At 45.2% G+C, this 13546-nt stretch overlaps 1 protein-coding gene across 2 annotated transcripts in view; it reads right to left on the bottom strand.

Moving 5' to 3' along the window:
• The window catches only part of FUBP3 (far upstream element binding protein 3), a 49887-nt gene extending 36664 nt beyond the window's left edge, over positions 1-13223 (bottom strand). The window contains exons 1-2 of one of the 2 annotated variants that reach the window (XM_044926450.1): positions 13054-13223; positions 943-1048 (exon numbers count right to left, since the gene is read on the bottom strand). In XM_044926450.1, the coding sequence (XP_044782385.1) occupies positions 943-1048; positions 13054-13137 (190 nt within the window). In that variant the 5' untranslated portion in view covers positions 13138-13223. The remainder of the gene's footprint in view (positions 1-942; positions 1049-13053) is intronic. The other variant, XM_006043295.3, reaches the window with a different exon arrangement.
• Between the last annotated feature and the right edge of the window lie 323 nt (positions 13224-13546).

The raw sequence follows: 13546 nt of genomic DNA, 5'->3' as shown, positions 1-13546 counted from the left end.
CCTGGAGAATCCCAGGGACGGGGGAGCCTAGTGGGCTGACGTCTCTGGGGTCGCACAGAGTCGGACACAACTGAAGTGACTTAGCAGCAGCAGCAGCATACCTTGATTTTTTTCATTTAATGCTGTATCACAGAAATATGAACATCCCGACACGGTTGGTACACGTGCAGACTGAGGACAGGGAGGGCAGACACTGGCCCAGCCACTACACGCATCTTCACATGTAACCTAGCATATTACAGGGTCCCTTCAAGTCCTACTTTGCAGGAGATGAAACATGATAAAGGAAGTCCATGTGCTCTGCAGAAACCCATCTGAGTCTCTTAGCCAAAGTGTTGGTAATACACACTTCTGAGTGGTCTCAAATCCTTCTGGGGATGAGTAGGGTATATAAACAAACCAGTGAAATAAAAAAAGGAACGAATGAAAGGGAAATGGATGCTGCTAGCAAGCGCCTGTTATAAACGGGAGTGGTGAAGAAGAAGAAAAACAAACAAACAAACCCAGCAGAGAGACTGAAGGAAGATCATGACTCCTCTTTCCTTTTTTTAAGGTCAGTATGTAGTCATAGCTTCCTCAGAGCCATGCCCCAATCTCAGTTTTTCTTTGGAGAAAAGTGGGAACTTCAATTCCCACATATGCACTGGAATAACAGAGGCTAAATCAAGCAAAACTCCAAGCAGTCAAATTACTTCCAAGCTGATGCTTTAAGACTGTCTTTTACCCTCTCACCCAGCTGAAAAGATTTCCTGTATTATCAAGGCAAATAAGAACTCAAACGCTGCAGAATTGCTGAGGAAAATCATCTTAAATATTTCCCTTCAACCACTCTTCTTTAGAGTGATGCTGGAGAAAGCTGTTAAGGAAATGGCTGACATAGCTTTCAACTGAACCGGCAGGCTCACCACCACCTGAAAGGCAAAGGCATTTACGGCAACTTACCTCCATCATCCAAGGGCCGCTTCTGTACTCCATAGCCATACACTGAGGGGTCCACTAGAGGTGTGGAATTATTCAAGTGAGGAATTGAATCAATTTTAGCAGCAATCTACAGAGAGAACCAGATTTAAATACTCAGTAACAAATCATGGCTCCATCAAGGGAGGAAGACAGTCTTCTTTAAAGGGCTGTTACCCCATTTCTCCACCCAAAGGAGATTAATTAAAACAGCGTCACAGGACAAGGACTTTGCACTCCTGAGTTTTCTTTTAGTCTTAGTCATAAGGTGTCTTTTGAAATGATACTTCCAAAAACGTGTCTTCCACAAGCAAATTTTTAAGTCATCACTTAAAATACAGCTATACCACATTTTAAGGAAAAAAGCAGGCCAACAATATGAAGAACTTTGTTCAAAATATTTTAACACATGGTTTCCTTAAGGAGCAAATTCCCCAGCAATATTTAAAAGGCCATGAATTTGTTCAAATCTGACAGCTCTTTAGAAATGTTTGTCATCTTAAAACTTCAACCCCTATAAACTGATGATGGAATACATGGAAACATAAAACAAGCTGCTCTTCACTGGAAGTCCAAACAGCAGGGGGGTGACCGTCTGTCAAGACTAGTTTGGAAGGATTCCTGCACTGGAGAAATCAAGATAACCTGTGAGTGCTACTTTAACTTTTAATATTTACCTGTCAGTTAAAGAACAGAACACAGCTATTAAATTTCCGCCAGAAACAGATGCTGTGGAGAGCTTCCTACATGTATCTACTAGGAATTAGGGATTAAATGTGATGCTCACATAAATTAATTCTGATTCAATCAATGGAATGTTTGCAACTGCTCTTGATGTTAGTCCCTCAGTTAAGCCTAACAAGCCAGGGTGGATTAAGGGACAGCCAGCACAGATGTCCCAGAGCAGAGCCTTTCAGAGGTAGTTTTCCTGAGGTTGTCCAAATGTGCCCAGAAGTCTGAGAGCTTCTGGAACCAACATAAAGTACTTTAGACAAATAAACAACCAAAGACAGTCACGATACTGCAAACCTAAGGCAGAATTTAATGTTAGGTACCCTGGATCAGGTCTCATCCTTTCATTTACTAGTTCTGTGATGTCGGCCAAGTACTTTTCCTCTCTGCCTAAGATCTTCCAGGTATAACACCATCTGCTTCATAGTTTCTGGAAAGATAACAACATACTCTGAACACAAATGAGCTTTGCACATGAGAAAGCACTTCGCAAATACCAGGGCTGTAAGACAAGGCAGCTCCCCCAACAGAGCTGAGGGCCTACTATGTCCCAGGCTCAGTGGTGCAGAGTCGGGGGGAGTCACAGGTACACAAGCTAATCACTCACCCAACAGAGCTGAGGGCCTACTATGTCCCAGGCTCAGTGCTGCAGAGTCGGGGGGAGTCACAGGTACACAAGCTAATCACTCACCCAACAGAGCTGGGGCCTACTATGTCCCAGGCTCAGTGGTGCAGAGTCGGGGGGAGACACAGGTACACAAGCTAATCACTCACCCAACAGAGCTGGGGCCTACTATGTCCCAGGCTCAGTGGTGCAGAGTCCGGGGGGAGCACAGGTACACAAGCTAATCAATAAGCTGATCATTTCAGCTGCTGATACACAATACTAACTGAAAGGCAAGGACACACAGAGCCTTCAGGAGCGGATGCTTTAAATGGGGTGACCAGGGAAGGCAGCTGGCATCTGAGACCTGCATGATGAGGAAGAGCATTACAGGCAGAGGAAATAGCTTGTTCCAAGACCCTGAGGCTAGAGCAAGCTTGGCAGGTGTGTGCCTCAAAGAGAGGCTGATGTCACTAGAATAGAAGGAACCAGATGTATTCCAAGAGGTGGGCAATGGCCAGTTCATGTAGGGCTTTAGAGGTCATTGGAAGGGGCTTGAATTATATGTATATATAGAGAATTAATTTATTAATTAATGCTGCACCCCCTTGGGTTGCAAGATCTTAGTTCCCTGACCAGCGATTGAACCTGTGCCCCAAGGAGTGGAAGCGTGGAGTCCTAACCAATGGACTGTCAGAGAAATCCGGGGCTTGGGTTTTATATGAAGGGTGATGGGAGGCAACTACAAGACTTAGTAAAAAAAGTAACTTGCTGATTTATGATTTTAAAAGATTCCCTTGGACAAAGAAAATAGATTCAAAGGGGACAAAAGTAGCAAGGCCATTTAGGAATTATTCTAGGCCTGAAGTCAGCAAGCCATAGCTGGTGAACTACCTATCTTGGTAAATAAAGATTCATTAGAACACAGCCACACCCATTTCACAGAGATCATATGCTGTGCAGAGCATATACATGTATATAATTTAATATCTGGACTTAAAAAAGAGTTTGCCCTGTCGAGGCTACAGATGATGGTAGCCTGGATAGGTGCTTGTTTTAAAATATTATTTTAAGTTAAACACTCAAAGTTGAGAGAGACTGCTGATAGAAACCTCATCTCCTATATTCAAACTTCAAGACAAGTGGCCATTTGCTCTAAAACAAAATACTGTATAAATCTTGCCTAACAGCATTTTACCACCAACTCGTAATCTTGCTCTCCATATTTGTTTTGGATAAGCTAGTGGAAAGTTGGCTACTTACTTAAGATGCAAAAATTATCTTTAAGGACTCAGCTGGGAAAGCAAGTGATTAAAAGGCGAGAATACTGCAGCAGTTTATGCCCCCATGGAGACCCTTTCATTCGCCACAATGCACTGAGCAGGTAAACGGCCGATGTGGGGCTTTCCAAGATTATTGGTTTAAAGACAGACCAAAATATTGGCAAGAGACAGTGAGGAGGACCCTGAAACACAGGGGAAAAGGGTGTGATTATCAGTGGAGTCCCTCAATAGCATGCATGCCGAATCACTCTCAAGGAGAGGATAAGCTCTACATATTTGGCACACTCTATCCATTTTTTTTTTTTTTAATGTGGACCATTTTTCAAGTCTTTTCTGAATTTCTTTCAATACTGCTTCTGTTTCATGTTTTGGTTTTTTGGCCACGAGGCAAGTGGGATCTTAGTTCCCCAGCCAGGGATTGAACTGGTAACCCTGGCATTGGAAGGCAAAATCTAAACCACTCCAGCACCAGGAAGTCCCTCTCTACCCTCTTCTGTTGATGCCTCTTGGCTTCCAGAGCTTCTTCCTTCCTTCCAAAGTAGCCAAGATGTTATTCCTGAGTCCTTGGCCTTCTTTATAATTTATATACTATGTTTCATATATTGCCAGAATGTCACTTTCTGCCAAAGCTGAGATAATAAACCATTATGTTACAGTAGCTTTTCTGCTCCTACCTTTGATTAAGTCAACAAGCCTCCTAAAACATGACTGAGGATTTCAGATTTGTTTTTAAATCATGTTTGCTTCGGGCAGCTATAAATTTGGGAAATTTTCACTAAGAGAAAAGTAGTACAGGATAATGGTTAAGAGTTGTAGCCCTGAAGTCAATAACTGCACTTGAACCCTGGCTAAACAAACGTTAGAAGTATTTTAACATTATAATACACAATTATATCATACTTTACATTGATATTACAATATACTTTGTAATTTTTATATTTATAATGTAATATTTTGCAATAATTTTTGTAATATTTCTTTATAGCAATAAAGAAACAATGTATTCCTTTATTCAAACAAATGCAACCTTGTTCTAAGAAATGATTTTAAATGCCTTCTAAAATAATAAGAGTTAAAGTGTTATGAGTGCTTACTATGTCTAGGCACTCTAAGAGCAGTTTAAAGATGCTATCTCATTTTCTCTCATGATGATTCTTTAGGAGGTTAGCAGTATTATTTCCATTTTAAGACAAGGAAAAGTGAAGCTTAAAAGAAGCTGAGTGACCTGCCCAGAGTCACACATCTTATAAGTGGCAGAAACAGTGCTGAAGCACAGGCTGCCTGACTCGAGTCCATGCTACTAATCACGGCACTAGGCTAACTGTCCCTCTTATTTCCACCTAATGCTTTCTTAACCAGAGTCACTCCCCGAGGACTTAAAGCCTAATGGGCTCCAGTACACAGAACTCCAGCAATTCGTCATGCCTGTAACTGACCATCCTGAACAGCAGCTGCTTAAGGGAAGCAAGGTACATCTTCAGTTAATAATGGTGCAGGCCAGAAAAGAGCCACAGAAGCCAGGATATTCCAAGAACAAGGCCATGCCAACGCTTATCTGAACCCACAACCTTGAGGGAACGCTGGTACTGATTTTCTGCTACTTGATTCACTTTCCCCCCTTCTGGAGGGAAGGCGGCAAGAGTGGGTTACCTCACTACCTGTGCTATTTTAAGCACCGTAATAGATGAAATATTTATAAATCAATGCCATGACATTTAACCTCCACTGCCAGCCGCTAGTGGAAATGTGGAGACGGGAAGGGGAGCACTGGACCAGTGGTCAGTCATGAGTCCGGCCTTTCTAGCTGGCCCTTCCAGTGTATGACCTTGGGCAAGACCTTCAGTGGTCCACCTTCAGTGGTCTTGCTCCCTGAAAAATGCAGGGGCGAACTAAACCATTGTTTTCCAAGGAGCACAAGGCAATTTGGGGATGTGCATGGATGAATGTTCAAAAACATTTTAAGTAAATCTAAATTTTACAATGATTTTAAAATATGAAGTAAAAAGAATATTGAAGGTTCACTTAGAACCAGGGCAATTAATTAATCCCAGTGCACATCTGTTCTGTCATCAGAGTAGCTCACCCCATAAATCCAAACAGGAAGCTGTGTCTCTTTTCACAACTTCACATTCAGTAAAACTTCACACTAAATGGAAACAGGCAAGGCCATCTGAGGCGCAGCAAGTCATCCACATGCTGTGTCCGTGCTACTCAAGAGTCACTGTTGATTCTCATGGGGCCAGCAAGCAGAGGTGACAGGTCACACCACCACTTGGAGAGGAGGAACCCAACTTGCGTCCCTGGAACCTCTGCTCTCAAGTTGCCCCGAGTGGCCCTGCCCTGGAGAATTCACCCCTGGTGAATTCACAGGCTGGATGGAAAGTCTCTACTCCCCACAGCTGGAAGAAACAGTATGTGGCCAGAGCAGTGGAACCCAGTGGCTAAGAGTGATCAAGTCCCAGAGAGCAGGATCTAGAGCCATGGATAGAGTCAAGCCCACTATCTAGGTTACTAAGAGGACAGATTGTATATTAAGCTTGCTGTGTACTAAGTGTCTGATGGTGCCCTCATTTAATCCTCACAGTGACCTCAGAAAGTAGCTACTAGTCTCAATTCTATGGGGTTTGGAGCCAATCTGCTGGAACTGTATCCAAGGGGATACCAAGATAACAATGTAAGGCACCCGGAACAATGCTGGGCACACTGTAAGGAAAGAGAAGTGCTTGCTATTTTAATCCTTTATTGAATTAATAATAATACGGAAAAGTACATAGGCAAGTTGTTAACCTGAATTTTCATATACAAAAATGCCTGTGCAACCAGCATCCTGATCAGGAAACAGTACATGACTGGTACCCTCGAAGCTGGTCTCAAACTCCTTTCAGTCACTACCCACTTCTATCTCCCAAGCTATTCCATAAATATATACATATATCTATATGGTGGTTTTATATGTATGTGTGTATACATATAAACCACCACCCACGACCTCCATTTTACAGATGAGAAAAATTGAGGCCTAGATGTTAGATAACTTGTCCAAAGTCACTAACCGAGTAATTTTCAGAACCAGAACTGGAACTCATATAGAATGAATCCAGTCATCTCAATAATCACTTCACTACCTCCTGTGTATTCCGCAAGCATCAAATGAGAGAACCTGAATCAAAGTCCTTGCCTGGCACACACCATCACACAAGCTCACTGAATGGGAGCTACTGCGGTTGCCATTAGAGGTGGGGCCCTGTCTGATCCTGCCCTATTAACTGGCATTAACCAAAACAATCGAATACGGTATCAGCTCTTCTTGGTAGCTTTTCCTGACAACTACAGGCCACCCACATTTGGTGAGAATTAAACACTCGATTATCTGTTTGCAAAGCACTGTGTCAACTACCTTTAAGTGGTACGATCTCATGGAGGAAGTTATTGATTATACTCTCCTCACTGTAGGGAGCTCTTTGAGGCATGGACCTCTCAATCATCCTGGTACTCCAAGGACAAAGGTTCCTTGACTGGGAGCTCCAGGGGTTAGCTTTAGAGAATTCATAAACCTCCTGAAATAACAGACAGAACTATTTAAATATTTCTGAGACATAGTTCAAAGTTTTCAGGAGTCTTGTAAAGTTCCACGCTCCAAAAAAAGTTAAAGAACCTCCCTAACACACAGCAAAATGTTTGGCACATAGAAAGTACTCAGTAAATGTCTGCTAAATTTAATATAGAGAAGCCTCCTGTAGGCAAAATGCTACGATGACCAGCTGAGGCTCTAAGCCAAAATACTTTTCCAGCTAGGAGCCCCCTCAAAGGCCCTAAAGATGACATGACCATTACTTTTCTCCCGTAGCGTTAGTTGTTCCATCATGTCTGACTCTTTGGGACCCTATGGACTGTAGCCCACCAGGCTTCTCTGTCCAAGGAATTCTCCAGGCAAGAATACTGGAGTGGGTAGCCATTCCTTTCTCCAGGGGATCTTCCCGACCCAGAGATCGAACTCGGGTATCCTGCTTTGCAGATGGATTCTTTACCTTCTGAGCCACCAGGGAAGCCCTCTCTTCCTTATTTTCCATCTAATTGCACCAGCATCCTTTCAATGCTTTAAGACCCTGCTGCAGAATTCTCATTGAAATTGAAAACTACCAAACTACCACTACAAAGGAACCAAGTCGCTCTTAGAACGCAGAAGACAGGGTCCAAGAACTATTGCGTATGTTAATTATTTGTGTGCTTCTGAGAAAACTACTTTTTCTACCTTTGGCTTATTATTTTCAAATATAAAATGGGAATTATAACCCTTATCTTGACTATTTCACTTGGTTGTTGTGAGGAGCTAATTCTGGTATGATAAAACCAGTGGTAAACTTGTCTTATTAATTGTTACAATGGCCCAGCACCCAGCAAGGGGCCCTGGACTCAGCAGATCCTCAAATAACGGCAGGCAATCTGAATTACATCACAATTTCCATGAACGCTACTCAGTCTTGCAAGTGCTTTGCTATCATCTGACATTAGGATAAAAATGCAGTTCATGCTTCCAAAAGTATTGGCTATTCTTTCCCAAGTATCCTTGTAACTGAATTCTAAACGCAGAACATTTTCAAGAGGGATGATTCTTAACAGAGTGAAAGAATTGCACAGAAAAGCTAGGGAGAGGGGAAGCTTGAATAGACACCCAACACAACACATTAGCAAGGAAAAGAATCAAAATAATACCATCAAAATTTTTTTCAGATCTACCTAGAGAGAAGCTCTGAATGTTTGTGAGCTTGAAGGGGCCATTGAGATTATCTAGCTTAATGTTTCCTAAAGTCTGATCCACAGGAGGTGATCTGGTTTCATGAAAAGAGGGTAAGAAGTGACAGATCTTCTTATGCATATTTACAATGCATATCCCAAACCCTAGTATGACCTTATGAATAGAAGCAAACTTAGGGTTCCGAGAAATGGCAACCCACTCCAGTATTCGAGCCTGGAAAACTCCATGGACAGAGGAACCTGGCAGGCCAGAGGGCTGCAAAGAGTTAGTCAAGACTGAGCGTAACAACAAGGGCTCCGAGAAGTCCTGAAGTGAAGAAGCCAATTCACCTTTATTTAACCCTGTATCCCCCAGACCTCTCTGGCCATGAGCCCTTTCCATGGAAGACCTATGAACAGCTTGTAGATCAAACGCTGGGAAAGGCCAAGCTGGCCCCAGGTCATGTAGCTATTTGCAAAAGACTCAGATGTCCTAACTCTCCACCCAGAGTTCTCTCCAATAGAAATTTCAAGTAACAGTATGGACTTACAATTTGGACAAAGATGAGGGGAAAAAGCTGCTGATTAGGCAATCCAATGGGCAGCATAAAGCGAGGTGGTGGGAACCCAGGCAACCCAGAGAGTCAATATCACATCCAAAGGGGCAGCTGCTACTGAGCTCCTGCTACTCAGCTCCAGCTCACTGCAGAACATGGGAGCAGTGTGGCCAAGGCTGAGCTGGAAATTTCCATTTTCGCATGGAATTGTTCTGGTTATCAAGTGGTGGACCCCTGTGGTCAAACAGTACAGGCCTGCAGGACCACTCTGAGCCTTCTCCAGTCCACAGGCCACCAGTTTGAAAACTCTGGTCTAGGCAAATTTGAATTTGGGACATGTAACAGAAACATTAATTTGATGATACACATGGGCTGACAGATTTTACAAGAAAGATAAAGAAGCCTCAGCTGAAAATGAGAACAGTGTTAAGAGGCATCCAGTGGAATGCATTCTTTATTTACCCTTTTTCAACACCAAAGATGAAGTCTGGTGACCCAAAGGGGCTCAGTCGCATCATGAAAACCCTTACCCAGGAACTTGCTCCCTGTAGGGTCCTCTATATACCTCTAAATACAGAGCAGCCCACAGATGTCCTGCAGATGCTGCTTTTCTTCAAGTGTCTGAGAAAGTTCAAAAGAATGCACACATCGGAGTTAGTCCCTTGTGAAACGATGACTTGAGCTCCTCAACCAGCGGGCATGCCTGAGATGGTCTCAGTGGAGTAAACTCACAGCAACTGAGCATTGAGTACCCATGACTCTGTTGTGAGGTGCATACATCACACATGAGGTGAGCAAAGGCGTCCCTTCACAAGGGGTGTGCAGCGGGAAATGAACACAGGCCTTTTCTTTAAATGATGGACGCACAGTCTGTTAAAGGACACGCAGTGTATCTCCACAGCACAGGGGCTGAACCATCGACTGCTCAGGCTCAAAGTGTGAACTGGCGGCACTGGAAAGCATGTCCGGGCGGACTGTGGAACTTCTGAGGCCCCGTGCCGCCCACCAGCTCCCAGAAAAAGTGCTGGTAAAGAATGGGTCCTAGGTCTTAAAACCGGTCAAAATGTTACTTTCCACAGACTCACCACTGGTTTGGTCACAATCATTTGGAAGAAGCACCCAGATGCCCAATGCCATCAGCCACCATACATATGCTGTATGTATGGGAACAGAACCCTTTCGAGTTATGCAGTGCAGAGGTGCTGATTGGGTTGAGGGCAAAATAGGACCTTAAAGCCTTAAAAAGCCCTGGCAGTCTGGCAAAAGAATGTCTATTTGGGTGACGACTGGCAGGCGGGTGGCCCAGCTCATAGAAGGCTGCTGGGGACCTCTAAGACACAGTGGTGTGACACTGTCCTGGTAACATGCAGATGGGTGACCCTGGACGTGGATGCTACTAAATCATCACAGTGGGCTTTCCGGGAACGCTTTTATATTTTTAGAAAAATGAAATAAGACAAAACAGGTTTGCATCTAATTCGTCCATAATTTCCACGAAGTTCCCTTGAAAGCCTGAGAGACAGCAGTCAGGGTAGAGATGCAGTGGGGCCACAGTACAGGAAAACCTGGCTTTGAGTCCACATCCCATTCTTATCTGGACCCTGTGCTCTCTAAACAATGAGCAGAAGACACACTTTCATTTTGCTAACCAGTCAATGACTTCTGAGAACTGGACATGATTTTTTTTTTAATACCCAGCAGTTTTAGATCTTCACCAGTGGGATCGAATTAGAACACCTTTCTACATGTGTGTGTACTTTCCTACAAAATGGCTATGTGAGCCCTTTGGCCAAACACTATTAACTCACCGGACTTCATGCTGCTGCAGAGATTTTAAATTTTATATGACATCTTCAGAGATTCCCTTCAGATCTAGGAATGCCAGGCTCAGGGCGAACTAACAGCAACAACTGGCTCCCTTTGTTGGAAAGCGTCCAAAGGATATGAAAAGAGGCTTCAAGAGGCTAGGATGGAAGCTTAGTGGATTAGGTGCTGGACTCCACATAGCAGACTCAAGAGAAACCACAGGTTCAAATCCAAGCAGGGTCAACTCAGACTCTACTGTGATATTCTGGATAAACTGAGCATCAGACAGTTCAGTGCTCCCTGACTAACTTAGGAGGGCCTTACCAACAGACCCTGGTGTTTACAAGGGTACCTGAGAGAAGGGAAAGCTTTGCAATCATTTAAAGAAATACACTGTCTTTTATCTCCAATTACTGGAGGGGTGGGGAGGTGGGGGTGGCAGGGCGGAGAACACACCTCTGTAACACGCTGTGTATACAATGGCAAAGTAGAAACACCACCACCAGATGCCCAAATAGTATGAGGCCCTTTGAAGTAAGCTTTACTGTAAGCACACAATATTTTAGATTTCTAACATCCCATTCGTGCCCAATGCAAATCTATAAATAAACCTAAAATTAGCCACAAACCTGTGTTTTCTTTAGTTTTTAAGGCCATCAGTCCTTGGAGATAGTATCGCCCTCCAGCTGTTAACATTCAGAAGTGACACACTTACAGCACTGTCTCCATGGGGCTTACAACTGCTCCAGTCAGGGGTGCATTTCAGAGCTGGGAACAGTTCCAGTGAAGTTGCCTCTGCTAGTAGTAAACACCACTGCTTCAACAATCCACATTAGGTCAGCATATAAACAGAGGGTCTCTCTCCCTCTTGAGCAGGTTGTCCAAGAATACGAGTTCAACCACTGGCTCAAGAGAAGCAGAAAGTCTTCTCAAAGGTTCAAAATTCATTTTATGTTCAACTATAGGCCTTCTGCACACTGAGGATCTGAGCTCTTTAGGGTAGTGACTATACTTCTTCCTGGACACAGAGGCCGACAAGGTGATTGTCACACATCAGCACAGAGTGAAAAGCCATTACATGTTAGTAGCCAGTGAGAAACAAGGTTCAGGACCCTGTACTGTAGAGGAGAGCAGTGTAACACGCCGGCAAGCAGAGTGGTGGAAGGGGAGCTGGATGGCACTGTTCATCCATTACAGCCACTGGCTGGCTCTGAAGTCTAAGTAAGATGGATACTCACTAGCATATTGCTTGGTGCCTAGGCAGTAAGTAACAAGTCATCGGATAAAATTTTAGGCTGAACCACAGGTTTGGAAACTTCTGGGATCCAATGTAATGTCTACAGGAGCATCAGTATTAAAATGAAAAGTCAGTATCTGGGAAACAGGTAGGGTTCCCTCCCCTGGAATACTGGAAAGAGGTGTAAAGACCATATCTTCAAGCGACCAAGTTGAGACTTTCTTCTAATACAATGGGTCCTGTAGCTTTCTGTTAGGAATCAAGCAGTAATTAGTTATAGCCCAACTTTTAAAGAATTCGTTAGTATGCCTACAATTAAATAGGAAAAGATGATGAGTATGAGACACTCAGCAAAGAAGTTTAAGTGTTAGAGCTAACTTATCACTAAGTTTCACACACAATACAGGTTCTGTTCTAAGCATCATACCAGAAACCAAAGAGTATTTCTGGCAGGTCCCATATTCATTCTCCAGGGAAGCTTGCAAACCTCTTAAAAATCAGTTTATTTAACTCTGACAAAATGCACGACATTGTCAGATGGTCAAATTTCACTGCTGGAATGACTCCATTATCATATGCTCCCTGAAAGAGGAAAAACTATTGCCCATAAGGAATGTCTATGTCTTATGGACCATCCACATCTACTTAATAACTTCCCTCTCCCAGAGCGCCCTCAAAAGTAAACTACCCTCTAATTCCTAGTCTGAACAGGCTGTTTCCCCACTTTTAAGAGCTACTGGGCCTGAGACAGGCCCCTTCTGCCCAGACCCGGGTTCACTCCGTGAGCCCCCCAGTTCCCTACCCCTGTAAACCTCAGAACCCCAGGCTGGCTGCCATGCTGGTCCAGCCCCCACCCCGGCGCGAGGGCGCGACAGGGCCCAGGCGTCCTGGGTCAACCCTTTCCCAGCAGCTGCAGGAACCTAGGAGACCCGCCCGACAGTCTGGGCCTTGGTCCTCCCACTGGTGCCTCATCCCATGGCTCCTCCCGGCTGCAGGCGCCCCAAGAAACTACCGAAGCGCCCAGCTGGGGCGTCAGCCCAGGTTTACGTCCCGCCCCCTGGCCAGACCCCCTCCTCCTCCCCATCAGGCCCGACCGGCCCCGCCTCGGGCTCCCGTGCTCCCGCCGGCCGGCCGCGCGCGTACCTGCCGGACCCGGTGCAGAGCGTCCACGAAGCCCTCAGCCTTCATCCCCACCGGAGCGCTCTGCCCCTGCACCAGCTCCGCCATTGCCGCCCCCGCCGCCGCCCGCCTCCGCCGCCGCCGCCGCCGCCACCGCCGCTCGGCTCCCCTGTCCGGCCTCCCGCTCCACTTGGGGACCCGTAGCCGGAAAGGGAAAGTCGCCCCACTTCCGGCGGAAGGGAAGCCGGGACGCTCGCCGACGCGAGAGGAGCCGCGTCTGCGGGGCAGGGTCGCGGCACGTGACTTCGGTCCGGCCGGAAGTGGAGGGGCGGGCCCTGTCGTCTGGTCTTGAGGGGACCGGTCGCTCCCTGGCCATTTCCAGACGCGACTTCATCTAGGGACTTCGAGGATGTCGTGACAGACTTTTTGAGGCGTGTGTCTGTGGTCCGAGATGCCCGGCTGTCGGCTGTTTGGAAACCCAGAGGGGAGTGACGTGGCTTTCCCTAGACGGCACCTT

The sequence above is a fragment of the Bubalus bubalis genome, chromosome 12 (assembly GCF_019923935.1).
Source record: "Bubalus bubalis isolate 160015118507 breed Murrah chromosome 12, NDDB_SH_1, whole genome shotgun sequence".
Classification (NCBI taxonomy): domain Eukaryota; kingdom Metazoa; phylum Chordata; class Mammalia; order Artiodactyla; family Bovidae; genus Bubalus; species Bubalus bubalis.
Note: the sequence above shows the minus strand (reverse complement) of the source record. Positions and strands in the feature narration are given on the sequence as shown.